We start from the raw sequence: 27,815 nt of genomic DNA on the forward strand, positions 1-27,815 counted from the left end.
ACAAAATACCCAATTTGCTGGTATCTTACTGTTTTATTCACAAAATAAAAGAGCTTTGTCTTTCCAAACAAAGAACATAACAGAAAGATTCAATGATACAGTTATAAAAAAAGTGTTACTGAAAATTTGAAAAAAGTCTGGTAAAATTTACAAATGCAAACTATCACTTTGTACAAAATCTTCTTTTCAAAGAAACCTCAGGAATAGATTTTAAAATACAGTTCTACCAGCTTGGAAATGCACCTTGATCGCCAAGGGAGCTGGGTTCATTTCCGCCGGTGTGGGGAGCCCTCCCTGCGGTGTGGGGAGCGGTGTGGGGAGCTGTCCCTGTGGCGAGGGGAGCGGTGAGGGGAGCGGTGTGGGGAGCCCTCCCTGCGGCGAGGGGAGCTGTCCCTGCGGCGAGGGGAGCTGTCCTTCTCCCTGCGGTGCGGGGAGCGGTGAGGGGAGCCCTCCCTGCGGCGAGGGGAGCGGTGAGGGGAGCGGTGAGGGGAGCCCTCCCTGCGGCGAGGGGAGCTGTCCCTCTCCCTGCGGCGCGGGGAGCGGTGAGGGGAGCTCTCCCTGTGGCGAGGGGAGCTGTCATTCTCCCTGCGGCGAGGGGAGCTGTCCCTCTCCCTGCGGTGCAGGGAGCGGTGAGGGGAGCTGTCCCTACGGCGAGGGGAGCTGTCCCTGTCCCTGCGGTGTGGGGAGCGGCGCGGGGAGCGGTGAGGGGAGCTCTCCCTGTGGCGAGGGGAGCTGTCCTTCTCCCTGCGGCGAGGGGAGCGGTGAGGGGGGCTCTCCCTGCGGCGAGGGGAGCTGTCCTCCCTGTGGTGTGGGGAGCAGTGAGGGGTGCTGTCCCTGCGGTAAGGGGAGCTGTCCCTCTCCCTGTGGTGTGGGGAGCGGTGAGGGGGGCTCTCTCTGCGGTATGGGGAGTGGTGTGGGGAGCCCTCCCTGCGGTGTGGGGAGCGGTGAGGAGGGCTCTCCCTGCAGTGTGCGGAGCCCTCCCTCTCCCTGCGGTGAGGGGAGCTCTCCCTGCGGTGAGGGGAGCGGTGAGGAGGGCTCTCCCTGCGGTGTGGGGAGCCCTCCCTCTCCCTGCGGTGAGGGGAGCTCTCCCTGCAGTGAGGGGAGCCCTCCCTCTCCCTGCGGTGAGGGGAACCCTCCCTCACCCTGCGGTGTGGGGAGCGGTGAGGAGGGCTCTCCCTGCAGTGTGGGGAGCCCTCCCTCACCCTGCGGTGTGGGGGGCTCTCCCTGCGGTGAGGGGAGCGGTGAGGAGGGCTCTCCCTGCGGTGAGGAGGGCTCTCCCTGTGGTGTGGGGAGCGCTGTGGAGGGCTATCTCTGCGGTGTGGGGAGCCCTCCCTCTCTCTGCGGTGTGGGGAGCCCTCCCTCTCTCTGCGGTGTGGGGAGCCCTCCCTCTCCCTGCGGTGAGGGGAGCCCTCCCTCTCCCTGCGGTGAGGGGAGCGGTGAGGAGGGCTCTCCCTGCGCCTGTCGTGGCTCCTGCGGGACTCCCTGTGCTGCTCGGGGTACCGGCTGTGCCTGTCCCGCTGCCTCTCCGAGCCGTTCCTGGAACGCACCTCCTGCTCCTGCTCCCGGGGGCTGCAGCGGCCGCGCTCCCTCTCGCGGGACTTGGATCTCTCTCTTTTCCTACTACTACGATGTCCATCGTCTTTATTCCTACGTCTGTTATTTTCATCATCAGACAGAGAAGTTCTTCTTTCTGCTTTCTTCAGTTTGGAATTACTGTGTTTATTTTCTGGATCCTTACTTCTTTCATGGTTCCTATCCTTTCCGCTGTGGTAACCGTCTCTGCCGTTGGATTCATTTCTGTGGTGGTACTTTGAAACATCATCTCTCCTATGTGATTCTCTTAAATGTTGGTGATTTCTTTCTGATTTGCTCTCAGTATCACTTCTTTCCTCTTGCTGCCTCCTTCCAATTTTCTTTTCAAGCGATTTCCTTCTCCTTTCTTGTTTTTTCCTGGAAACTTTATCAGATTCTCTATTTTTCTTTTGCGTTCTCTTCCTTTTGGCTTTAGAAACATCTGAAATTATAACAAATTATGGAACTAAGTTGCAATTTAATTTAGTATATTAAATTTATTAAACTACAGAAAGAGTTCTAAAGAGTGTTTTTTGCCAGAAAACATTTCTGCACATGTATCTGGACAAAGGGTCCAAAATAATGAACTCCTGATTTTAATCCCCTTGCTATCTGCACATGATGCCTGCCCTTTTAAAACATCTACCCGTCATCGCCCTCTTGCTGACTTGTACCCAAGGACCAGGCATAGGCTGGTAAAGTCATACACCAAAGCACTCTCACAAATAATCTTTTTTTCTAGGAAGATGAAAAACAGCAGATGAAGTAAAATCTCCAACACTACCCCATGAGGAAAAAGAGGTAGGATGAAATGGCGTGAGATAATGGTATTGCAGCACTCTAACAATGGCCTTCAGGCTCATTTTTTAAAGGAAATAGTGACAGCTTTGTCAACAAGACTAAAACTAACTTCTGTATTTCTAAATACACAGTAGTCTCATCTCAGTGAACAGGTCTTACCTTCCTGTTTGCTCTTTATCAGGGACCTTTAGATCCCACTTGACAGTATTTGGCACTAACAGCCATTTACAATAACCATCCATTCGCCTTAGTGCATGAACTATAGAATCACACCAGCTGCTTCTTATCACCTTTTGAAAATATCACAGCCCTGAGCCGATTTATTAGTACATGCATTATCTGAATTGTCTAGGCTCGTGTCTGAACTAAGGCTTGATGACATTCTGTTAAAATGCACGGATGGATCAATTCAGATACATCTTAATCCATAATGTTCTTTAAGCAGTGTTTTCCATACTATTTTACATCCACCAGCATGCAGGAAAAGACCTGAGAAAGCAGACAGAAAAGAACCAGCTGCTTTGATGGCAGATGTATTTTATCCTCTGCTGGACCTGTTTTAGAACTATCTCCCCAGGGCAGTGCTGAGCTGAGCAAGTTGATGAAGTTCCAAGCATTAATAGGCAGTATGACAGTAATCTCTAACTTAGCTCAATTTTTGATCAGCAGGTTTTCTATTTTTCTTTCATACACCGATCAACACTGAAATACTGCCACATATTCCTCTGAAAAATACCTCAACTCCTCCAAGTAATTTTATAGATTTAAAAAGCTACAAACACAGGAAGACTTTAGAGGTATAACCAGTAATGGAACCTCAACTCAGTTAACCATTAAAGCTTACTGTTATCTCCAATTAGTGTTTTGTACCACTTGTTTTTCCAATTAGTGTTTGTGTACCACTATATTAAGGTACACAAGAAACTGAAAAGTGAAAGCAGGTTGCAAAGGTATCAAGATGTGAATTTTAATGAATGTGTTCCTCAATGGAAAAAAGGCAAGTAGCAAGAGAAGGTCCTAAACTTTGAAAAAACCCTGTTTCTACTCCCAGACTGCAGACTTGGTTTGTCACTAAGGATTGACCCCTCTGGTTCCTATCAAGCAGCTCAGCAGAGCTGCAGCTGTCCCTGCAGGACCATCTGGCTCTGTGCTGAACCAGTGCCTCCTGTGACCCTGTTTGGCGTGCCCTCCTCTCGTGCTGTCGCCACTGATGCTGTTAGCCATGACACACAGCTCCACCTTGGACAGGAGACTGTGGTGGAGAACAGAACTGCATTTCCAAAGTAGGAGCAGTTCACACTGCTTTTATTTTATTCATCATTTTTATTTCAAAGGCATGTAATAAATCAAATTAACTTTGAATCAGCAAACTTCTGTGCAACAGGAAGTCATGCTGTGCTATCATCTGCTCCTGCTATATATACTGGGGGAGACTGCACAAACTAACTCATAATAGCAACTACTTTAAAGATTAAGCAATGTTTATGACAGTTCATGTCTAATGGGAGTTTCTACATCAGTACAACAGTATAAGACACTAAATGCTAATTATAATGCATAAAAATACAAAATAAATTATAAGAGAAAGCTAATTCTTCCTTGGAAATTCCTCTACAGACAAGAAATTTCACTATATAGCCACAGAATCTTTTTCTGAAGCAGAGGAATTCGAAATAGGGACTCAGATGGAGCACAATATTTAAACACATTTGTAGAACTGAAGAAATGATTTCTAGAAGGAAGCACATATCTCCAGGGAAAGACACAAGGAGTATCAAGCTCACTCAATTAAGCCAAGAAAAAAAGACATCAGTAGACATGAGTCTCTACGGTTCACCAGTAAACAGACAAAATAATTGAGAATGACTAATCCCTCAATCTTCCAATAAACTGAAGTCATAGTAGAGTGCAACAGATATCAATTGTGTAAAAAAATTAATCTGCAAACCAACGTTTCTCAGACACTAAAGTCTCTAAAAATGGAACTCAGTTTTTCTGAGCACAAATTTAAAAATAAATTTCCTTGAGAAATATTTAATATTTTAAAACTTAAAGTTAAAAAAATTGATTAGTTTTTAAAACAGAGAAATGACCACTGTCTATAGCGAGATTTTCCTCAAAAGAACTATACACAGAAAGAGTAATAAACATATCTGAGAAAGAAATAAAAGAAAAGCAAACAGTTGTACTGCTGGTGTTTAAATACCTGAGTCACTGCTGCTGTCACTGCTGGATGAGGAGTCACTGCTGCTCGAAGACTCTGAGCTACTACTGCTGCTGTCAGAATCAGAATCTGAGGAAGAGTCTGTGTCAGAAGATGAGGAGGAATCTGACGACTCAACATTTTGCTTCTGTGTCATGATCAACTTTGGTGCATTTTTAAGATGTTCCCGTAATTCATCCCTAATTAGCAAAAAAAAAAAAATTGTTCTTCAATTTTATTTTTTTGTTCATGGGGAGAGGGAAGATGAAGAAAGTAAATATCAAATGAGAAAAGTGTTTCTCACGTTAGTCCTCCAAGGCCAATGGAAGTGAAGAAATTGATGGCAAAGCGAGTGTTCCTTGGGTTATCCCGAGGCAACAATCCCTCAAAGAAAGGCTGCAGTGTCCTGATGAAAACAAACATCTATATTAAACACCATGCCAGCTCAACACTCCCACTGACATGAAGAAACTGAAAAAGAAACTGTATGAATCTTCACAAGAAAGCAAAAGTTTTCTCTTCACGCATTTTTCAACACTTTCATTGTTTGTACCTATCTATTATGCATCTAATGAAATGCTATTTCAAAACTTGCTCTTTCTTTTATGACAACATACAGGAGAGCTGAGTTGCATACATACTGACAGATAACGACAACAGAAACCTCAACTTTGTGAAGCCCTGAAGTGACTTGTGGAACAGCAGCAGCCTGGGAGAGCAAAGGATAATAGGTGCTGACCAAGAAGGTCAAAGATTAGGGATCCATGCTGAAATCCCCTCATATAAGGCCTTAGGGATAGTTTCAAATTTAAGTTTACATGAACTAAAGGATCTACCACATTCTTCATCATACACAGAAGAAATCCCAACTTAGAGGAAATAGCTCAAGCAACTGCAAGTAACATTGTCAGAATATAACACATTAAATCTCACACAGATTTAAAAGCCTGTCATGTATACTACATTTAGGGATTAGTAAGTAATCCTAGAGAAACTGTTACTAATAGTTGTGTGGTTTTTCCTAAGTTTTGTCAGAAAGAGAAGGCCCAGTAACGTTTATTATGCAGCTATACAGCTGACAATATATAAAAATAAACTCACACTTGGAAATTGTTACGGTAGCTGAGTGTCACTGGGGGTGGAGGGGGAACAGATACATCCTGCAAAGAGTCATGCACGTTCTTGAACCCAAAATGACATTAAAGAACTCAGCTTCAAAAGTGACTCCTTGCAGTGACTAAATCTACACATGAACTTATTCTTGAAGTACTGCAGCTACAGAAGGGCAGTCTCACTTGAACCTGAACACAGAGTTCTTAGCTGAATGTTTTCAGATAAAGAACCTAATTAAATTTACAGTTTCGAAAATGAAATTTCAACTTACACATCTTTTAATCTCGCATTTAAATTTGGAAGTCCCATATATTCACTGAGTTCCTGAAAGAATATTTTGACAAAAATTCTACTGGAGGATGTGGTAGTTTCTTCACTCAGTATTATACATTCAAGGACCTGAAAATATTCAGAAAAACATTAACCATTATGTTTAAACATACATTTTTTTCTTATCTTAGAAACTTTTGTTCTCCTGAAATAACTCATAATAAAAACTCATTTTTTTCCCCAAGGTTCATAAATTCTAGTCAAGACCGTCTTTCTCAAAAATTCTTTTCTACCACATGGGAGCAGCTGCTGATCATATTTATGTTAGTAATTCTTTTCAGATTTTTTTTTATTTAGGAAAAATCTAAAAGACAAAATCAGATGCATGAACTTCTGGCAAGTTAAGAGATTTGGGACTTGTATACAGAAGAGGTAAAATATTTGGACTGACTTTTGTGTGCTTGAAGAATGACAGGTAGACTAGGCTATGAAACAAAAACAAAACAATATGACAAGTTACCTTTCTATACAAGAAGATATCTCAGAATGTGAGACTGCATTTATTTATTAGGTATTTAAACCATAAAATTACAGTATTTTAATGGTCTTATAATTCAATACAACTTCTAAATTATCAAAATTTAGAAGCTCAAAACTCTTTTCCAAAAGAAGTACTTTTTAATCAACCAATTCTACCTGAACTCCCTAAAACACTAGCTTAAATCAACAACTAAAAAATGGGGAGAGAGGATGATAGGGGAGAGGGAGAAAAAGGAGATTGCACAAACCAGAATTCTTCAACAGTGCCTAATAACTTAGGTTCATCCAGTTTGCCACAAGTCATTACAAACTGTACAATAAAACTAGAATTCATGTACTATATGTTACTGTGGAGTACTGGAGCTCAAGGACAATGGCTTTTTGTTTTAACTTACACTCCAGGGAATTGAATCAGTGTACAGGAGATGAGCAAACATCTTGGCCACATTCCTCAGTTTGTTGGTTTCCAGCCGATGAATGGTATCGTACTGCTCCTTGAAAATGGCTTCAAAGGACTCCATGTATTCTTTCTTGAGCATGCAGAAACGCTGAGACAACATGGTACCACTTAAACAACCACTTAGAAAAACACTAAACGTGCAAATAACCTACAACTAAGTGACCTAATGTGTCGATATTTACCGCAAGACTTCTTTTTTAAATAACCCTTGGAGGAAGGGCAAATACTCAAATGGATTTATTTTATAGCTTTGAGCAGTTTGTCAGGACAAGTAACTCATTTGCATTGCAAAGCAATAATTATCAATTCTGAACTACAGCAAATTATCCAGCATTTTGCTTGACTTCTGTACATCAAGTATTTTCACCTGATACAACCCCATGTTTTTTCAGGACATCACTAAAGAACTATTTCAATTTAGAGAGGCAGCAGGAAGCAGAAGTAAGACATTTTGGACATAAACATTTCAGAGAATATAGAAATCAACATATACATTCATCTGAACATGCCGATTCATATGGTTACTGCTTTGTAACTGACTGTCAGCAAAAGGATTTCCTGGAATAATGGATGAAAAAAATGAGAAGAAACATTCCCTTTCAGCACAGCCTGCTCCCTTGAGAAGACAAGTATTCCATCTTAACTCTTCAGACATGTCAATATTATCAATACAGAAGCCTTAAGTAAGAAATAACTGCAGCTAAATTTGCAGTTAGTTACACAAAACCAGAGAGTTAGCGGTTTATTGAAGAGCAAACAAAACACCCCCAAGCCCAGGACAGTAAGTACTCAATCTTGTGCTCTGAATTAAACCTACTAAGCAGCTTTGAACAAGGTGGCAAATGACAAAAGTCTCCAAGATAACTCTTCAGCACTGTAGAAAGCGTATTTTCTGGTAACTCATAATACTATTATGTCTTTTTACCATTTCTTTGCCACTGATTTATTGTTCTACCATAATGAGAAAAAAGGGAGGCAAAATAAGGAACAATATAAAGGGAAAGTGAATTCTCTCATTCTGCATTTACTATGCTTTTTACAATCAAAGTGCTAATTCAATCCACTAAAACAATCAACTAACATAAGCATTTTCAGAATGATAAAATGACTATTAGTTTTATTTATCCATTAAAACTTAAGTTTGACACACAAAAAACAGAGTAAAACAATGAAATTTTCTATCATAAAGTATAAAATCTGAAACAGAACTCACCCCTGCCAGTAACCCAAAGAATTTCTCATATGTTCTTTGCTGAGCACAGCAGTCAAGTATCATATTGCAGAGTTCTTTCTGGGTTATGAAAAAAAGAATATTTCTCCAGGTAAATTCACTGTAGCAGCAAAAAACCCCATCAGTACATACCAAGCAACTGAAGGCAGCTTTACATGGATGTGAGCTTTGAAATGAGTATTTACATCAAACTTCACGGGCAACACCAGTAGTTTTCTGAATTTCTGCTGGACATGAATATGAACTTTTGCCCTTCAAATTTCCTCTTCTGCCTAAACCAAGATTTATGTGTTAACACAATACACGTCTAACAAAAAAAAAATCAGAATTCATTTACAAAGAGACTTTAGCACAATGAGAAAAGGAGTTACAAGAAAAAAAGTTAAGGTTTTGAGGGTGTTTTTCATGGTTTTGTTTTTGTTTGTTAGTTGCTTCTTTTTGTGATAATTTTTTTAGGGTTCCTTTTTGTTTGTGTGAAATAGTACCAATCCCTGCATTTACAGAAAATAAAAATTCTTTACAACTTCTAAGTGTTAAAATGGCTTACAGACAAATCATTTGGAAACACAACGTGCATTTCTTAGCAGTTATTTCCAAAATCAGAAATATTCCAAACTTATTCCCCTGACCTGCCTGAGATACAGCTTGCAATGCAGCTGTGAATTGGTTTAGGGTACATTGGGCAACATTAATTAAGGCAAGCGAGCAAATTTTTTATACAAATTAAAAGCCATGAAGTTACACAATCCTTAAAATAGCCCTGCAGTTTTTGCCCATTCATTTTTTTATTACTGTTTTCTCCTAAGACCAATTCCATAGTGCAATCCAATTTTTGACACTTCCAAATAGGTTTCTGGCTGTCAGTCATGTATCTTTCATTATTAGTTTAATTTCTCTTTAAACTAATAGTAACATTCCTATAAAACCTACTAGATGATTTCATACTGGATTTCATGTTCTCCCACTTATGTCATTCTTCCAAGCAAGTATTCAGAAGAAACATTTCTGCCCATCATAAAAGCTCAAAACAAATAAAAAGCCAACCAAGCTGAACAAGAAAAGAAACCACTCCTCCAAATAACCAGGCAGTAATGTATCAAATAAACTTACAGATGTGTTTAAAGGCATTCCTGTTAACACTGTCAAACAGTGTTAATGTGATGTATTAAAATGCATATTAACTTTTTATATTATCCCATTATACAGTAATGCTGCAGTTAATCAGTTTTTAACAATAAAAAGGGTAAAGTGCTGATGCCACTGTTAATAATGTCAGGAAGACTTGAAAAACAAATTACTTTTCTTCCTCATCTTAAATGCAATTATAGCCTTGGTATCCCCCTGTGGTTTACAGTAATTAAATATTTTAACATTTTAATTAAATATTACAATGATTTCTAGGAGGGTATCTTGAATAACCATACGCACGAAAATAGGTTTGCCCATAAAGTCATTCTTGCTGGTGTTATCCAAACAATTTGAGGTTAGGTCTAGAGTAACTGTCTTCCAGATTTAAAATTAACAAACTTTACAATTATTTAATTACTTTTTGAGAGATGCAACAATCTCAAATGGCAAATCTAACTTAATTTAAAGCTTCTAAAGTTAGTGAACTAATATGTGGACTCCCAATGATGTTTATGGCATGAAGAACCTGTTTACCCCATCACTTGTTTTGAAGACCACAAAAAATTTGTTGCCCAATTTTACAGGCAATTTTTATACTGTGTTGTTTAACTGTTTTCATACAATGCTCAATGAGTAACTACTCAGCTTAGTTAAGAAAGCCTATATAGCTACCCAATCATGAAGTAAAACACTTCCAAATATCTGACATCTCATACAGATGGTGAATCATCTTTTGTGAAGATCTTGAATTTATTATTGTATAGGGAACAATAGCACTTCCCAAAACTGCTAAGACAGAAGATAAGGAGAAAGGTCCTACTAAATGCAGTGCATTTCTCACAGTTCTGCCTAAGCAGTCTCTATCTGCTCTTACCCAAACAGAACAGCAGTTCTGATGAACCGTGACTCAACCTAACATGCAAACTATCATACATTAAAAGATGCTAAAGGAAAAGACAGAAAAATCAGACTTGTTTTGGTTTTTTCTCCCAGTTTTACAATTTTAAAACACAACCACACCCTGCCCAATCTATCTTCTCTCAGCTTCACACAAAGGCTGTGTTCATGGCAGGCAGAAGAGCTAAAGTAACTTAGCCCCTTCTGATCACGGGTTCCTTTTCACAGCTAGTACTTCCCCCCCGCCCCTTCTCACCATGTTTTGCAATTTCTCTAAGATTTGCATTCAGCCAGGATTGCAGTTTCAGAGCTGCCCCTCCAGGCTGCCTCCATGTGGAGGTCACTTCTGCCCTACTTGGCTGGAAGTGATGCCATTTCCACCTCCCTTCCCCTGTCAGCCCACAGCTCTATTCCATCCATTGCATACACAAGCTGAAGCCATCATGAGACATCCCCACCACCCTGTAAACTATTCTTAAAATATAACATTCTCAAAGTCAAAACTTAATTTCTAGAAGTTTCTTCACAGAACTAAAGGAATTGGTTTGCCAGGAGCAAACCTAGTAGAGGCCTCAGGTTCATTTAAATCAATGTGAAATTGGAATTATGTGAAACGAGTGCCTTGCATTTCATGTATCTTCACTTCTTTTACAGATGCCACACTTTTTTCTCTTTTAATTCACTGATGCCGATTTTACTCCCACTAACTACCTTAAAGCTTTCCTTACTGCTGCATATTTTAATGGGTGCAATCATCACACAGCCTACTTTTCCCAGAATCTCTGCTTTCTCTTCTGAATTTGTCAAGTTACCACTTAGAGCCAAAGCTGACAAAGCCACGGAAGGTGTTTCAGCAGCAGGCAGCCTCCTGTGCAGTGCTTTTAGCAGCTACTACAAGGTCTCCAGGTCTATCCTGTGCTCAGCTAATGGCCTTCCTCAACCTTTGTCCCTTTTTTTGCTCAATTCCTTTTCTGTTTAGAGCAACATATGCTTAAAGCTGAACATGGTTATCGCAAATCTTGTGTAAATCAGACAATATTTTACACTGGAATCATTAGCTGGGTATAAGGATAGATATATTTTAAATCATACTGCTACTAGTCTGCAACACACAAACACACACAGAAAAGAAATAATACATTGAAGTCCCACAGTACCTCTTTCCTTCTACCTGAAGGCTGCACATGCAAAACTTCACTTTAAGTGATATTTCACTGAGCAATTCCATCTCCTTAGGTTACATGCATACACACATCCATGGAAGACCAAAATCCAGGCAGAATTCTAGCTAATGCCTGCCTATCACTCACACAACAGCCTAATTCTGTATGGATTCCGTACCTTCACTTTGTAGACATCAACAAATACCACAACATGGTATATGCATGTGATGCACTTTTTTTTAACTTGACAAATCATGGAAATTTAGAATGATTCTGCACCTCAGGCCCACAGAAACCTCCTACTTCAAAAGACAGGAAAGCTGCTTGAGGATGATTTTCTTTTACAGCCAGCAGCAAGGCTGTGAACTAATCATGGTGCAGTTGCTAAACCTACCAGCTGCAATGCCCTCCAATTAAAGAAATTAATGTATCTAAGAAATCATCAATTTGACCAAAGCGTAATTATCAGCCTTAGACCATCCTGCTCTACATCAGCTTCCTGAACTATATTTTCACTGAAAGTGAAAATAGTTGGGCCAACATAAGTACTTGTGTTATCTTCAAGACTCAAGGCATAAATAACACGAGACACTGACACTCCCACACCACCAACTAGGACTGCTTTGAGCAAGTGACAGCACCCCGTAAAAATGGAGATGTGTCAGATGCATGCATAATTCCTTCAAGAAGGCTGTGCCTGCAAGAATTTTTCTCATTTCAAGTAAAAAAAAATAAAATCTGGTGACGCATTACCTTTATCTGGAATATGCACAGTGTTAGAAGAGGCTCTAATTTAATTTAGCAACATTTCTGTATACAAGCTTAATTCTTATCACAAACCAAAAAAGAAGAAAAGCCTAAAAGCCGACCCATTTTAGGCACATTTTCAAAGAGCAGGAACAATGTATGGTCGGTTTAATGTTTTTTAGTTGTCTGCATTTAGGCCAGGCTTGTTTGATTGCTTTTCCCCATAGTTCAGAAGCCAGAAGAACTGGTAGTACCACACTCCTCTAACTACAGTTTTAATTTATTTAAATTTTCTTCTTTGGTAATACATGGGATTAACACAGCTTTAACAGAGATAATAACAGCATTTTTTAAAAAGTAAAACAGTGAGCTCTGCCAAGACTGAACATATGCCTAAAGAAGCAATTGCAAGGCTTGTTTAGAACAGCTTTGCACAGACTGTAGTACGGACAGCAAAGCTATTTCATTTTTGATCTGCAGGCTTCAGCTGGGTCTAAATAACATGAATAAAAACAAACCCACTCCCAGGAAATTTACTTAGAAGTGAAGTAACACTTTAAATGTTTTCCCTCAAAAAAAAAAAAAAAGCACAGGACTGCTGACATCCCTTCTCAGCAGCTGGTCCTAAACTGCAATGCCAAAAAGCAGTATTATGTTGTTCCAGTCCACAGATTATCCATCTGAACCTTAATCCTCTTTCTGTGAGTCAGAGCTGTGTGATAGATCCATTACTGGTATTAAACAGACAAACAACAAGTGTTGCACAGCAGTTAATGTGACACGATGATCTGATACTTCAACCACTGGTAAAAACTGCTAATGTATTTCTGAACTCAACCCTGATAAATCCTAAACCAAGAGTTTCTACACATGAAGATTTCTGGAAGAGTTACCCAGAAAGATGGTCATTAAGACTGTATTAGTCTCAAACCTGTTGTTTGCATCTGTCTTTAGGTTTCAGATATTCTGATTAGTTTTTTGATTGTATTTAATTGAAAATTTACTACTCAAAGCTTGCGGAAACAGTCTTTATGACAAAATTCAATACATATTGCTTTATTAAGTGAAGTCTTTCAGAAGAAAAGCAAAACATTACTGTAAAATCAGACTCGATTTAAATAAAAATTTTGCAATGAAAATCTTAAGTTGTACGTGATTTTTAAGGAATATTTTAGCTAAATGCTCTAGCTCCTGCTTCTCATGAAGACTGCCATTTGTAGTAGGAGTTGGAACAGAGAATGAGCATAAATAAAGTTTGCAGGTTCACCCAAGAGCCCTGCAAACATTCCAGGAATTTCTCAAGACAGTTTCAAGACAGTTTAAAGGTTTGAATCAGAAAGTGTGAAGAAGCAAGACGCAACATCCTGCAGTACAGATTGCTGGAGCTTTCAGTAAAGTAGACCAAAAAAGAAAGAAGTGCTTTATGGCTAAAATAATAAGATCAAGTCCAACCATAAACCCAATGCCACGGTGTTCATCACTAAACCATACTCACATATCTTTTGAACACTTCCAGGGATGCTCATTCCACCACTTCCCTGGGCAACCTGTTTCAACAACTGATCACCCTTTCAGTCAATAAACTGTTTCTAGTATTTAATTTAAACCTCACCTGGTGCAACATGAGGTCATTTCCTCTGGTGCTGTCACTTGTTATCTCTGAGAAAGGACCAACCCCCACTGGCTACATCCTCCTTTTGGGTACTCGCAGAGTGATAAGGTCCCCTTTGAGCCACCTCTTCTCCAGACTGAACAAGCCCAGCTCCCTCAGCCCCACACAGCACTCCAGGTGTGGCCTCAGTCCTGAGTACAGAGGGACAGACACTGCCCCTGTCCTGCTGGCCACACTATTCTTGATCCAGGCCAGGATGCCACTGGCCTTCTTGGTCACCTGAGCACTGCTGGATCGTGCTCATCTGCTGTCAACCAGCACCTCCAGGTCCCTTCCTGCTGCTGGGCAGTTTTCCAGCCACTCTTCCTGGGGCTGCTGTGACTCAAGGGCAGGACTCAGCATTTTGCCTCATGGAACATCACACCAATGGCCTCAGCCCAGTGACCCGGCCTGTCCAGATCCCTCTGCCTTCCTGCTCTCCTGCAGCTCAACACTTCTGCCCAACTTGGTGTCATCTGCAAACTCAATAATAAGCTTGTTTTTTAATGAAGGCAGAGGGAATTAATTCAATAAAGGCTTCAGTCTGAAGACAGTAGCTTGAATGAATAAAAGGTGATCTTTCTATCTTAAAATTTGGCAGCTAATTTAAACAAATTTCCTGCTGAATGTATTCAGTTTTTTTAATCCACATGTACAGACTCAAGTCCTAGAAACCCCTGAATAACTTTACTGCCTACATCTGCTTAGTCTTTCTGCTCTCACAATGATCAGGAAGTGACTTCCTTTTTTATAAGATTTTTGTTCCCATAAAGGAGCTTAATTCTATACAACGAGCAAGTCAAAGCTCTCATATCTTTGATTAAATGAGGTGAAGAGTATTTAGGACTCTTAAAGAAAAGAAGTAATCAGTACAAAGTAGAAGCCTCATGTGATAAGAGGACGCAGTTTTACAACAGTTTTCAATCTTGAATTGCAGTAATTCCTACAACTAGTACTGAATTGTAAGTTCATACTAATGGTTGAGTTTTTCCTTTTCCTTCCCTTATTTCGTCTGATCAGCTTTTGCTCACAGAAGTTAGGAGCTGACAGAGACTGCCATGGTATTAAATCCTAAGGATTAAGTAGTTCTCACTATAAGCAAGTAGTGTTATGCATTATAACTCTGTTGTATGGTCTAGTACATATTTTCTAATTGCTTGCTTTATTCTTTATAGCTGAATTGATTTGCTGGGCAACAGGATGTTTTTTTCTCTTTAGAGTTTTTCAGGTTATGTATACTTCACTGAGAATTATCATCTTATGCATGCTTAATATTGCATTTCATGCACAGAATTAGAGAACCAGATTTTAAAAAATCACAATCTCAGTTCTTAGTTTACTTCCATGTAAATTGCTTAGAAACAAGCAACAGTGTAGAAATTGAAAAAAATTACAGGTAAACAAGTTCTCAAAGAACACCTAAGCGTAGCCCAGATCTCCCCTTACTAGTTAGTATTATACTAAAGTTACTTATTACACACACTAAGGCAAATAAAACTGATAATTAAAGTCACAAGAAGTTAAAAAGCCCACCCAAGTGTAACTCCTATGATGACAGCTTATAGCTGTCTGAAAAGCTGCTTGGAAAATTAGATGTGTATTTACATTCTACCAATATTGAACAAAAGTACTGGATGAAGAACAGTTTCCATTACTTGAAAACATGGCAATTACATGGATCTTACAGAGTCTGAGGACAAACCAGCTTCAGTCTCATGATCTTCAAAATTACAGCCAAGCAATCACTCAAAACTGCTTTAATTCAATATGCTTACTGTGAAAGCACCAAAACAACATACTCATAGCACTGTGCTAAATTTCAAGCCCCACTGATAAAGTCTACAGCTGCCTGCAAATATTATCTCCAACCCAGAGTCCTTTCAGAGACAGAACCCTGTCATGGTGCTGTATTCATGTCATGGGACAGAACTTTCACCAGTTCAAACAACAGATCTTTTTAAAAGGCTATGAGCAAACATTTGTGTTGCTTGACAGAAAGGAGCACATGCATAAGACAAATTGCTTATGAAATGTGTGTCAGTCTATTTGCTCTAAAGGTTGTGGAAAAAATTTTGAGGAACAACAGTTGTAAGGAATGACCTTCATTCATCTGCCTGCTATACAAACCAGGTCGTGGAACGTGAGCAAGGTTTTTAGATACTACTGTGGTACTGTATCTCTATAATGTTAGTAACAACAAGAGGAAGAGTAAAGGCTTACAGTCTGACTTTCAGGGAAGTCCATCTTCAGCAGTTTGTGAGCACATTCTTCAAAGTCTAAGCTGAATAGAAAAAAGCACTTATTATCTGTGCAATATACGCTATACTAAAAACATTCCAAAACTATATTAAGAATCATAATTGGTGCTAAATCCTCAACTGTTTTGAAGTAAAGTATGTCAGCTGTTTGATTTGCTAAGACTTTTTTGCTGTTGTGTTTTTTTTAATAAATATTTTGTATTTCATGAATTTCTATTTGAAAATTAATCCAAAGTGATTACATTTGCAGGCAATCTGAAAACCAGATGATCCAAGTCATTATTACTATCACATCATCTTACAAAACTTAACAAAACAGAAAAGTAGGAGCTTGTTTTGCACATTTTGAAACACACTGAAATGTAAGCACTTCAGACCAGCTCCAAAAGCAATATATACCACAGTCTTCTCTGTGCACTCCTGTTCTGAAAGCCTTTAGCTACCACTGGGTACATCCTGCCCCCACATATCAGATGAACAAGTCTGAGTATGACAAGAAAGTATTCAACAGTAACTTTGAGAAATGTGAGAGCCTTTGATACCCTCAGGATAGTATTAATTAATTCATATATCTAATGATCAACACCACAACTACATTATTGCACTTGTCATGCAGCATCAGACCTGCAGAGTATTATGGGCTGCAAGGTATCAATCTTTCAGCCTGGTGACACAGAAGCTACAATCAGCAGGTTGGGAATATTTGTGCCACAAATTGCAAGCAGAGTTCATTCTCAAGATTACCACAAGCAGACTATACTTCAGGGTTGGTAACTGTATACTTATTTTCCAAACAATGCAGATGGCAAAAGAACTCCATCTCAGAAGTGGGGACAAACTACAGAATTTTTAAGCATGTCTCAAATTTTTTTCATAAATTTCCAAGATGTTGTTAAATTTGAAGATCACTGACTTCTGTTCACTCAGAAAGTTCTCATTACAGCAATAGTCCCAGTCCACTACCCAAACATTTTGAAATAAACAAGATTCATCTTAGAATGAGAATTTGGAAAACAGTTTGCTTTACACAGTCAGGTCAGGCTCCCTAAAGACCACTTCCCTACTTTTTTTTCTTTTAAATTGCACATTAAGACAGGATTTTTAAAGAAAGAATTAAAGTTTACTGACTTCAAAAGAACTGCACTCCTAGGTATATAATTTATATTTACCTTGACTGAATAGCCAGATAAATTGTACGACGGAAGGAGACCAGGTTAATTTCTGTTTTGTCATGGACAGTAACTTTCTGACCTGGAAGAGAAAAACATGGGTTTGTAAAGAGCAAACCATTAAGGAAGACACATGTAGTAATTATTTAGGACAGCTCTATTTACCATTTACTGAGTCTGTAGCACACTATTTTTCTAGAAGTACTTAGGACTGTTTGCAGGTTTATGTATTTTTTTATGTTTATTTTTATAGATATGAAAAAAAACCCCAGTATTTTCTTCATCTGTAACAGATGTAAATATTTAGAGACAGTTTTAAAAGGGTAATTCTTTTAAAGACATTTAATGTTTCTTAGTCACTGCAACCTCTAGGTTTAACATGTCTTGTCAATATTATTAGTAATCCATTTCCTGCATAACTTAGGCATACAATGCTTTATGAAGCATTTCTCATTTTCACAGGTAACTCTTAGTTCCTGTTAATTGCAGGATCTACATTACAGCATTCTGCAAAGTCCTGGAGCAAGTGTAGAAAAATCCATTCTCAACCAAACTACTCTGGGAACACTTCAATTTGTAAAATACTCACTATTCCTTCAGTCTTTTAAAGTTTGGTAAAAACATAAAAAATGAGAAATTACAGGAATGTTCATACTTTTCATGAGCCCGGGAGCTATGTTATTCTGTGAAATATTCCACCCACCAAACAAGTAAGGAAATCCATTCCTGGTCTTGTACAGGAACAATACTTGACTGACTTTTCTATTACTCATGTAGTCTGCACAAAAATTTCAGTTATGCTTATCCATCAATGTATTTTCCTGGGGATTGAATACATTCTTTGAAAATGAGTAAGTTTTGTCTCCACTAAAGTGAGATATGGAGGATGTAGATGCAGTTGTAAGAAAATCCATCCTAATTTTGAAAGTTACTTAAAAATATGATTGAGCATGGAAAAGTTTAAGCAAGAGTTTTCATTTTGCTCTTTTTCATGTCTTACATTTGCAAGGCTTTTCTCCAAGGATACTGTCAAGAAAATCATTGGTATCTCAAACTGATACTGTCAACAATAAAGTGGCAAAGCTGCTTTTCCTTGTCTGTGTGTGCTGAATGCTTCCTTTCAGACTTTTATACTGTTTGCTAGTATACACTTAGATCTGAGAATAACTGAAGAGGAAAACACGGCTTAACATTCGAGCATCTCGGTTTTGCAAAACATGTAAGAATTTGAGCTCTTCTTTCTTGTTTATCTACATTCAATCAATTTCTTGTAAGGTGCCAGTCATACACTTACCATCCTCATCCTCCTCTTCATCGTCGTCTTCATCTTCTTCACTACTTCCAGCTTCTTGATTTCCTTCAGATTCAGTGTCACCTTCATCAAGAATTTCTGAAAGAGCAGCATCCCAGATTAATGGAACACAGATCACAGTATTTTCATTACAAAAACCCCCCTGATCTCACCCCTGAAGAGTGAAAGGATGTCTCAGAACATGGAAGAGGCCAAAAAAGCAGATCTAACATAACTCAATGGGAACACAGATGGAGAAACAACACTGAAGAGCACAAACACAAAGGAAAGGTCTGTGAACTGAATGAGTTGTATAGAACAGAAATATCACCCACAGTTAAATAAATGTTGGCAGCAACAGCTGAATAAGCAAATGCCATAGGTAATGGTTGTGCACACACACAAATATCCATACCTTTCTTCAGCATTTTGTATTTCTCTTCATTTTCCATAAAGTTTGGATCCATCTTGAAAACATCTTTAAAATAAAAAGAGAATCTTTATTTAAAACACGAATTGAAGAAAACTATTAGTATTTAATCTTGAATATATTTTCTTGGGGAATGCAGTTAAGGAATTATCTTTCATTTCTAACTTACTAAGAACATCCTCTGGGTTGTAGTCATCTTCCAATGGCAACATATGAGTAAACTGATCCTCCTCTTCCACGAGATCTAATCCCTCTGGAATGATTGGATGATCCTTGAAGCCATCCTTGCGTACAGCAAACATGACTTCTATCATGTACTGAACGCGCATATCGATTTTGGATTCGTGCAGAATGTGTCGAAGGCGATCAAAGATTGCTTTGGAGAAGAGAGCAATGTAAACATGAAAGGTATTTACTAATACCAGTGCCAAGACAGGTTTTGGCTAACTTACCATTAATACCTCTAGGAGAAACTTCTGTTAATTTGAGCCCGCTCTCTTTAATAAATCCAATTGCTACTTCAATACTGTCATCAGTAGGCCTTTCAAGCAGTAAAGTGAGCATTTCCAAACATAAAACCTCGTGAGCCTGTGGAAGAAGTATCAGCAAAGAATTAGAATGCAAAATATTACACCATCACCACAGTCATTTACTGGACAGACCTGTCCAGCCTTTGAGGATGCCACAACACAGCAGTTTAATCACACACGGCAGCAGTAGTGGGGCAAAGCTGATTTAGAGGAAGTCAAAATTTCAAATCCAGTTTTACCATCATTATTTCCACCAATTTTCTAGTGAATGTGACTGTTCTGTTGAAGTGAACAAGCTAGCAATGTACAAGCTATTTTGCCATTAAAAAATTAACAGAATGCATTTCCAAGAAGGAAACAAACCAGCACTTGCATTACAGAACCCAGCTCTAAGAGCATTGTATCTATAATTAAATAAGATCTTCCAGGACCAGGCATATAAGCAAATCACCCATCTCAGATTCATTTCCTCTTTAGCAAAATGCTGAACATTCCCAAGACATTCCTGAGACACTGCTTCCTGACATGATTTAAATCAGAGCATCCTGATTTCTGACACATAAACAAGTGGAACAGAGCTAGATATAAATTTGCTTTAGATGTAACTGAGTCTACTTCTGCTAACACACATGTTGCAAGAAAATTCTGTTTAAGATCTGTGGGACAGAGCCCCAAATAATCCTTGCTTTGCATAGAGACATGCCTGAATACTAGCCCAAACACACACATGAAATCTTGGGAAGCTCTGGAGCAGAAGTGCAATGATAAGTAGTGACAACTGCATAAGCAATTACCAGTATCTTTTATAAACAGATTTTAACAACTTAAAGCAGGGACCACACTCAAGCGTTCAGCAACTTTCAAAACAGACAGAGGACCTTCACTTAGGGTACTGCTGTCTTAAACTAAAAATTAGCCATATAGGGTTTGGATTGAGTAGAAACAAAGAAACATACCACATTCTGATTCATCAAATGTGCAACAAATTTCGAAGACGTTAGACAGAGTTGCTGCAAAAGAAATAAACCAGGAAATTTTAACATACAGAAGAAGAAATTCCTAACCCAGATATACTATAGATAAATGCATCTCACAAACGAATTAGAGTTATGAAACTATTTGAGGATACATAAAAAATTAGAATTAAACACCCTTGCCGAAATAAAAAATACGCCAAACTATCACAGTATCAATCCAGTTTCATGATACTCTAATACTACTAAATGTCCCATTGACTGGTCTTGACCCACGTCTTGGCTGTGCTCCTTTGAACACACTTGACACAGTTACAGTGCAGAATCCCATGTTTCAGCACGTTGCTCCTTCACATTTTACATACCTTGTCATTTCTGCGATACCCTTTACGAAAATTCAGTATCAGCCTCTTGAGGATCAATTCACCAATATTTGGAAACTTGGAATTGATGATTGCCACAAGAGCTGCGTAAACGTGAGTAAAAATCGGAGAGGCACTCTGAGCTTGCAAAATGGATCTAGACAGCAATCCCCTAGAAAAAAAAAAAAGCAAGTTTTAAAGACCTTCCTGGTAATAAAGCATGTAATGTTTTTATTCAGTACTCACCACATGAAATAGTGTTGTGCAGTTGGAGTAGCTGGAAGAAACCAGATGATGTTTTTCAAACCATGGTTTTTCATGCCACAATTGAAATTTTGCAAAATGTGTTGCACAAATCTTTTTGAAAAGTTCTTAAACTCTTACCTAATCTTTCACTAAATATTGTTCATATTACAGATAGATTTATAAATGCTAAGCATGCAGAAAGCCATCTTGTATCCTGCAATTATCCCTTTTTTAATCTGAACTTTGACTGATTATAAAATACTTAAAGCTTAAATGAATGTAAACAAAGGCTTCATGAGGCAATAGATCTTTTATTATTCAAATGGTCTCTTTTACACTTATTATCAAGAAAGTCTGAGAAGCATCTGTCACTTACTTCCCCTCCTCTCAATTTTGCTTTCTGTAATGCTTAGAGGCACACAGAATTTCACTTTTGCTGTATTAATCAACTACATGTGGGTGAGGATAAAAACAAAACAAACCTCCAAATATGCAATCTTCAAAGTACACACTGATATCCAAATCTACCTTCCCTGTGGTCTACTGAAATCCTAAAAAAACCTCCTACAGAGCAAGAAATACAAAGTGCATAGAGACCTTATTCCTACTTACTTTGGCATTGACAAGTGGAATAGAACTCATTTCATACTAGTGCACAAAAATTATTTTTGGATCTACCAAGCTACAACAGCATAATGGTCTTTTCTTTACAATGCATCAATAAACAACACCAACAGGTAACTGCAGTAAAACTTTTTTTGTTAAATAGTGGCTAAAATATTATTTGTCACCCCAAAAAATAAAAAATGAAGCATTACAAGCAAAATAGACAGCGACAACTATAAATTACAAGTCATTCAAGTAAAATGCATAGGGAAAACCTTAAGAAAAGGAAATATACACCATCTGTTGCATTTTCTATTCCACCAAGCACACAATCCTTTTCCCAAGTAAGGGAATATTCTGAATAGGACAATATGGCCTAAGGTTAACACTAAGATCTGACTAACACCCGTACACTACTAATAGCACACACAACAGTGTCCACATGAAGAGTGTACATGCTCCACAAAAGCAAAAGAATTATTTTCAAATACCAAGGCTTACCTTCCCCGAACAATATTCTCCTGAAGGAGCTCGTGAATGATGTTTTCTATATTAGAAACGTTCACTTTGTTGACAAGACCATTGATCGACTTCTTCAAGGCTTCCCAACTCATCCTCTGGTATGCCAAGCTATTAGAGTATCACAAATTGATAATGTATAAATTTGAAGTGTCACTGAGCAAATTTATATATACAGCATATATTCACTTTATCTTTAATCATTAAAATAAATTAAAAATATTCACTGCATAAATGTTAAGAGTTGTTTACAATTCTACATTCAAGCACTAGAAAATCATTGAACCAACATGATAAACCAAAGTGTAATTCTCTGAAGATATGGTATAACCCAGTATGTTGCTTTGTAGGATGTTCCAAAAAAATCCTAGCTACATTTAGTATCCTGCTTTACTTCACAATTTCCACTTTGCAGCAGAAGCAGGTACAGTTTATTCTGATTCTCTTATCTCTCTTCTGATAAAAATATACCTTCAAAACAATGATCACAACCCTTAATGCATCCTATCTTTCCCAACATTCTCTAAATACCTTAACTGCTTTGCTTGCAGCAAAAAACCTACTATGTGACTTTGAACTCACCTATTTTTATCAGTGATTTGCTCTTGCATCATCCTGAGCTTGGCAGGTGGAATATATGCACCACCTGTGCGAGTGAGGATTGGATCCACCTCTTCTTTCTTCTTCTTTGAGGTGGTCTCATCATGAGCAAGTGAGCTCTGGCCTGTCGACCTCTCCGGACTCCTGCGGTCAGGTGACGAGTACCGTCTCTGCTTCCTTCGATCGTAGTCTCTGTCCTCCCACCTCTCATAGTGCCTGTCTCTCCCCCTCTCCATCCCTCTAAAGGAAAAAGAATAAATACCCACTGAACACCCAAGTGTACGTGAAAAGCTTTCACATTTTATTCTTTAAAAGCAAGTATTTCATTACTGATTAAGAAAGGGCTCCAGACCTTCCATCTGAAGTTCTGTCATCATAGTATTCCCGTCTTGAATATTCCTCATCATATCTGCTGTCATCAGAGTATCTCCTCTTCCTGGGAGATCGAGACCGAGACCTATCACGCTCCATATCCCTACAAAACCCACATCACAAAAACTTTTAGTAAGAGGCTGAGAAGAGCAATGGTATTAATATATACTTGCAATATAATGTACCAATGCAAAAGTGTTCCAATTCTGCAATGTGAGTTTCAAAATATATGTCACACCAATAAAAGGGTCTAGTTTAACAATAATTTGTCATCAGGAAAAAAATATCAAAAATCAAAGAAGCACTGTAAAGGAAAGCTCCTAGAATCTGAAATTAAATGTTTAACAATAATAACATCAAATATAAGTGGTAAATTCAGCATCTTGTATTCCTCGAACACATGTATTCATTTGTTTCTACTTATTTTGCCTGTACAGCATGAAGCAATCTTGCCCAAAAATGGTAACTGTGGTATAAGCAATCTGTAACTTCAAGCAAAAAGCCAGCATGTAATTTCCACTTTCAAGTCTCATGATAATTTAACTAAATACTAAGCTTTAGTAACAAATCCATTTAATTACTGTTATATTATCACTCGAGTAGTTTACTAAATCTATACTTGCTTTTTACCACTTAGTTATGGTAATATAGAAAAATAAACATAATCTGATGATTTTTTTTAACTTCTCTAACTCACTATGTGAGGTATATAGACAGAATTGAAGGAAACAAAAATCAGTCATTTTACCTGTCCTCTGGAGACAAACTCTCATGTCGGGAACTGTGGTTTTCCCTCCTGTCATGACTGGAACCATGCTTTAGGGAAAGAGAAAGAAAAAAAAAGTCAAGCCCCAACATGACTGTGAGCACCTATCTTCAGATCAAAGCACACCATGCCTCAGTTCCCACTCCTTTACAAGAAGGGCCATCAACAAAGCTGATTGCAGTCAGGTATGACAAGGAAAGGTTCCTGGCTCTCTAGGAACAAGCAGCTAAACAGCTGGACACCCAGCTACAGGACGCTGCAGATGCCAAATGCTTCCACAGGTTCATGACACTGAACAAACACAGAAGAAAAGTCCACAAGGGTTACCAAAAAACTTTATCTGGCTCAGGAAGCTGCAAACAGGTAGAGAGTGGGAGTGTACATGGGCAAGTACTTTTATTGTTGCCCTATCCTAAACTCTTTAAGGCATCTGCTGTTAATTACTGCTGGAGACTACAGTAGATGGACCACTGCTCTGCCTTTCCTACTTCCTTCTTTCAGATGCCATTTTAATTTGGTGTGCCACACGCAATACCACAAACAGAATTCCACCATTTCTAGTTTAAAGAGTGTCTTTCCTCTCTCCTGAAAATTCCCTTTATTGAGCAATTTTTCCTTACATTCCCCCTTTTTACTAATTACCATTTATTTCCTCAAGGGTCATTCCTACTTTCATACATTACAAACACCTGAGTTGCACTGATTTACTTGGCAGATTTGCAGGATTGTGTAAGTGATACACACTTAAACAGCTCACACCAAATTCCATGGGCTGAACCATGATGTGTGTAAGTAGGGAGTCATACAAAAATCAGAACGAGACAGCATCTACAACAAACACAAAGACATTCATTAAGATGATTCTAAACAACTTTGGTAGAATCAAGAAGCAGCATTTGTAACCTGAGTACTTTCATTGCAAGGGTCATCTCTTTCTTTAAAATATTATTTATGATTTTTCAGAACTACAATCTCATGATGCCACAGAGTGATTATGTGTGAAACTCAACAAAAGTATTTCCTTATGCACCTTGATGGAAATGGAACTCCCTGCAGCAACACTCAGTTTGTTCACTGAAGCAGCACCCTCTCCACCAACTGGCACACCAGTTCTTGCCCCACCAAAGAATCAGTTAAAACTCTGGGTGACCAGAATATAATGACACCTTTTCCAGAAAAAGCCGGGCAGCTGTTATTTCTAAAAACTTAAATGGGGGTGTGTGTACATATACAAACCAATAATTGTATTTTTCAGGCCACTATAACATATGCTAGAATGTTGCCTTTCCTAGGGTGCACTTCAAATTGCTAAAATTACAACATTGTGTTGCCTGCATCAAGATGATGACAGAAAACAAGGGCATTGCATTGTCACTGGCAGCATGCATCCCTATAAAATTTATGCCCACCTGGTTAATTTTAGAGCCACATTATCTTTGACAGCGGAGACAGTACAAGAAATTCACACAAGAAACTCACCAAGATTTGCTACCCCTTTCAATGATCATTACACCACAGAGCAGACCACTGAATTCATTCAATGGTAAGAAAAGTCCTTGGTTTTTTTCCCCAGCACAGTAATATAATGCCAGCCTGTATCCTAAGCTTCCAAGAAAGTGGTAATAAAAATCTTTGAATAACATAAAATAGTTTCTGTATTTAAATCCTATCTACCAGATGGGAAGAAGGCACTGGGTCTTTTTAGGATGATCCATTCTCATGGGTTCTTTATCATCTGTCTCTGCCGAAGCAGAACCCAAAATACAAGTATTCACAGAAACAAGACAAGGTTATGGCTGTTTCTGTGTTTGGCATTTATCTCAGCTCCTTGCAAAAGCAGCTCTGCTTGTTGAAGAAATTGTCACCCACAGCTCTCCGTGACCAGGTTTAGTGATAGCTAAACATTCAGCTCTTTGTGACAAGTTAGACCTGTTCCTTGTCCACTTTCATCAAAATTATTAACTGAAAGTGTCCAGTGTGCTCTTGCTAAATGGCTTATTTTAACAGATGAGGGAGCACCATCAGATTGGGAAAACAGAAGGTATTAAACTACCCCTAAAGCATCCCTACTAAAAGCCACTCAAGTCAGAAAAGTTGGGGCAAAAAGAGTGAAGAAGGCCATGAAGGTTCCAACTGTGGACAAACAGGCAGAGTCATACCACAGATTTCAGGTACTGCATTATAACAATATTGTTATTATAACAATAACATGTCCCAAACCTGGCCTTACAAATGCTGTGTACCTCTACAAGCACAGCATTTCTGAATGTTTTCTTCTTGCGTTCCCAAAAAATTACTCCCATCCACTCAGAAATGGCACATATAGCTATAAAAAGAAAAGTTTTAACATGCATAGTATGACGTACAGTTGTCAAATTAACTGCCACTTATTGTCTCTACACCTTTAAGATTGTTAAATTTTTCAAAATTTTTCTCTATTCCTCCACATGCTTACATTTACTGTTGAGCCATCAGCATTCAGTCAGTTTTGACCAATTACTGTAACATTTTACAGTATTACTATTCAGGACTTTGATTGCAAGGACAGCAGCAGCTAGAAATAGCTGTAATTTACTGACTCCTAATAGTATTTATCTTGCAAACAGCTGCTGTCTGTTACAGATATTATTACTCCCTTTCCATTCAGGAAGTTTTATTTAATATAATATTAACTATAAACCTAATTACCAGCGACATGGGAGTGATCAAATCCTACAATTTAGGTCTAAGAACACTTACATTTACTTGTGTCACCCGGCTCTTCATCTCGACTTCCTGCTTTTTATAAAGTTCTCAACGTGCAGCCACGAGGCAATCCAAGCTGGAGTTCAACATAGGAAAACCATTTCACCTGGAACACAGAACACAATCAAGAACTCTCGACTGCACACGGTGCCGGAACACGCACCTTTATTGTGTCCTCTAAGGCCGTGCTTACACAATCCTTTAACCAAAAGGTTCCCCCGGGTCTGTTCCGATTCCCTGCGGTCTCACAGCGGCCGCAGAGCCGGAGCCGGGAGCTCAGTGCCACAGCCGGCCCGAGCGAGCGGCCAGGCCGCGGCCGGGGCCCTGCCCACCGACCCCGCCGCACGGCTCCCGGCCTGAGCCCGCCCGGCCCGCGGCCTCCCGCTCGCGGCGGGGAAGGCCGTGAATACCCGACCCCGAGCCCGAGCCCGAGCCCGAGCCCGAGCCCGAGCCCGAGCCCGAGCCCCGAGCCCCGGCCCCCGGCCCCCGATCCACAGCCCCGGCCCCCGGCCCCGGCCCCGGCCCCGGCCCCGGCCCCGGCCCGCACCTCCCGCCGCTGCCGCTCACGGCCCCGCACGCGTCACTTCCGGCGGCGCGGGGTGAGCGCGCGGCCGGCCCCGCCCTTCGGCCGCCATACTGGGGGCGGGGCCGCGCTGTCCCCGCCTCAGTTTAAAACGAGCGCGCTCGGCGGGGGCGTTATACATGTGCTAAAAACTGCTCGGTCTGGGCTCCTCTGCGAAGCATCCCTCGGGCAAAACACCCTGTCAGAAACACGTGTAGCAACCGAGAGCAGTCAGCCGGCCTCCCTGAGGAGTGGAGATCTGCCCTTCGGCACGGCTGGAAAATGGGATTAAATACTACTGTCCCTTGGACAGCAGCCGAGCGCGCACTTCTGTCCCCGCCACCGAGGGTTACACAGAGCTGGAGATGCGTGCAGGACAGACAGCAGGCACTGCGCTGTGCTGAGGAGCACCTGCGTGCTACAGGGGTCTCTGAGCTCTGAAGTAATTCGGCACCATGGATCCAGGCTAACAGAGCCTCTGGCTTATAAGCACAAATGTGTTTGGATTTTTGAAAGTAATTAAATGCAAAGGAAGGCATTAAAAAAAAAGGGAACATGCTACATAAGGTCTTAAAATGCTTCTGGTTCATTTTCAGTTCTTGCGGGATA

General features: G+C 39.7%; 1 protein-coding gene across 2 annotated transcripts; it reads right to left on the reverse strand.

Moving 5' to 3' along the window:
* Nucleotides 1–13: 13 nt before the first annotated feature.
* On the reverse strand, nt 14–27,235 carry CWC22 (CWC22 spliceosome associated protein homolog). Of its 2 annotated transcripts, none has more exons than XM_063162254.1 (20): nt 27,192–27,235; nt 26,639–26,750; nt 23,882–23,949; nt 23,114–23,236; nt 22,744–23,001; nt 22,144–22,272; nt 20,794–20,962; nt 20,411–20,464; nt 19,377–19,512; nt 19,094–19,300; nt 18,910–18,972; nt 18,498–18,593; nt 17,204–17,285; nt 15,997–16,057; nt 8,173–8,250; nt 6,895–7,047; nt 5,961–6,088; nt 4,881–4,982; nt 4,580–4,776; nt 14–2,014 (listed from the first exon to the last, which is right to left on the reverse strand). In XM_063162254.1, the coding sequence occupies exons 2-20, from the start codon at nt 26,663–26,665 to the stop codon at nt 267–269; spliced, it is 3,879 nt and encodes a 1,292-aa protein (XP_063018324.1). In that variant the 5' UTR covers nt 26,666–26,750; nt 27,192–27,235; the 3' UTR covers nt 14–266. The 2 variants fall into 2 exon arrangements, with proteins under 2 accessions (XP_063018324.1, XP_063018325.1); XM_063162255.1 differs by lacking the exon at nt 27,192–27,235 and adding an exon at nt 26,838–26,908.
* Between the last annotated feature and the right edge of the window lie 580 nt (nt 27,236–27,815).

The sequence above is a fragment of the Melospiza melodia genome, chromosome 8 (assembly GCF_035770615.1).
Source record: "Melospiza melodia melodia isolate bMelMel2 chromosome 8, bMelMel2.pri, whole genome shotgun sequence".
NCBI classification, from domain to species: Eukaryota; Metazoa; Chordata; class Aves; order Passeriformes; family Passerellidae; genus Melospiza; species Melospiza melodia.

Excerpts from the sequence above, each read along its gene's own strand:
- CWC22 (XM_063162254.1), bottom strand. The coding sequence starts at position 26,665 with ATGAAGAGCCGGGTGACACAAGTAAAT. Across the intron at positions 4,983-5,960 it reads AATGCGAGATTAAAAGATGT|GACACTGCAGCCTTTCTTTG; the intron begins GTAAGTTGAAAT and ends TGTTTTCATCAG. Across the intron at positions 4,777-4,880 it reads ATTGGCCTTGGAGGACTAAC|GGATGAATTACGGGAACATC; the intron begins GTGAGAAACACT and ends TTTGCTAATTAG.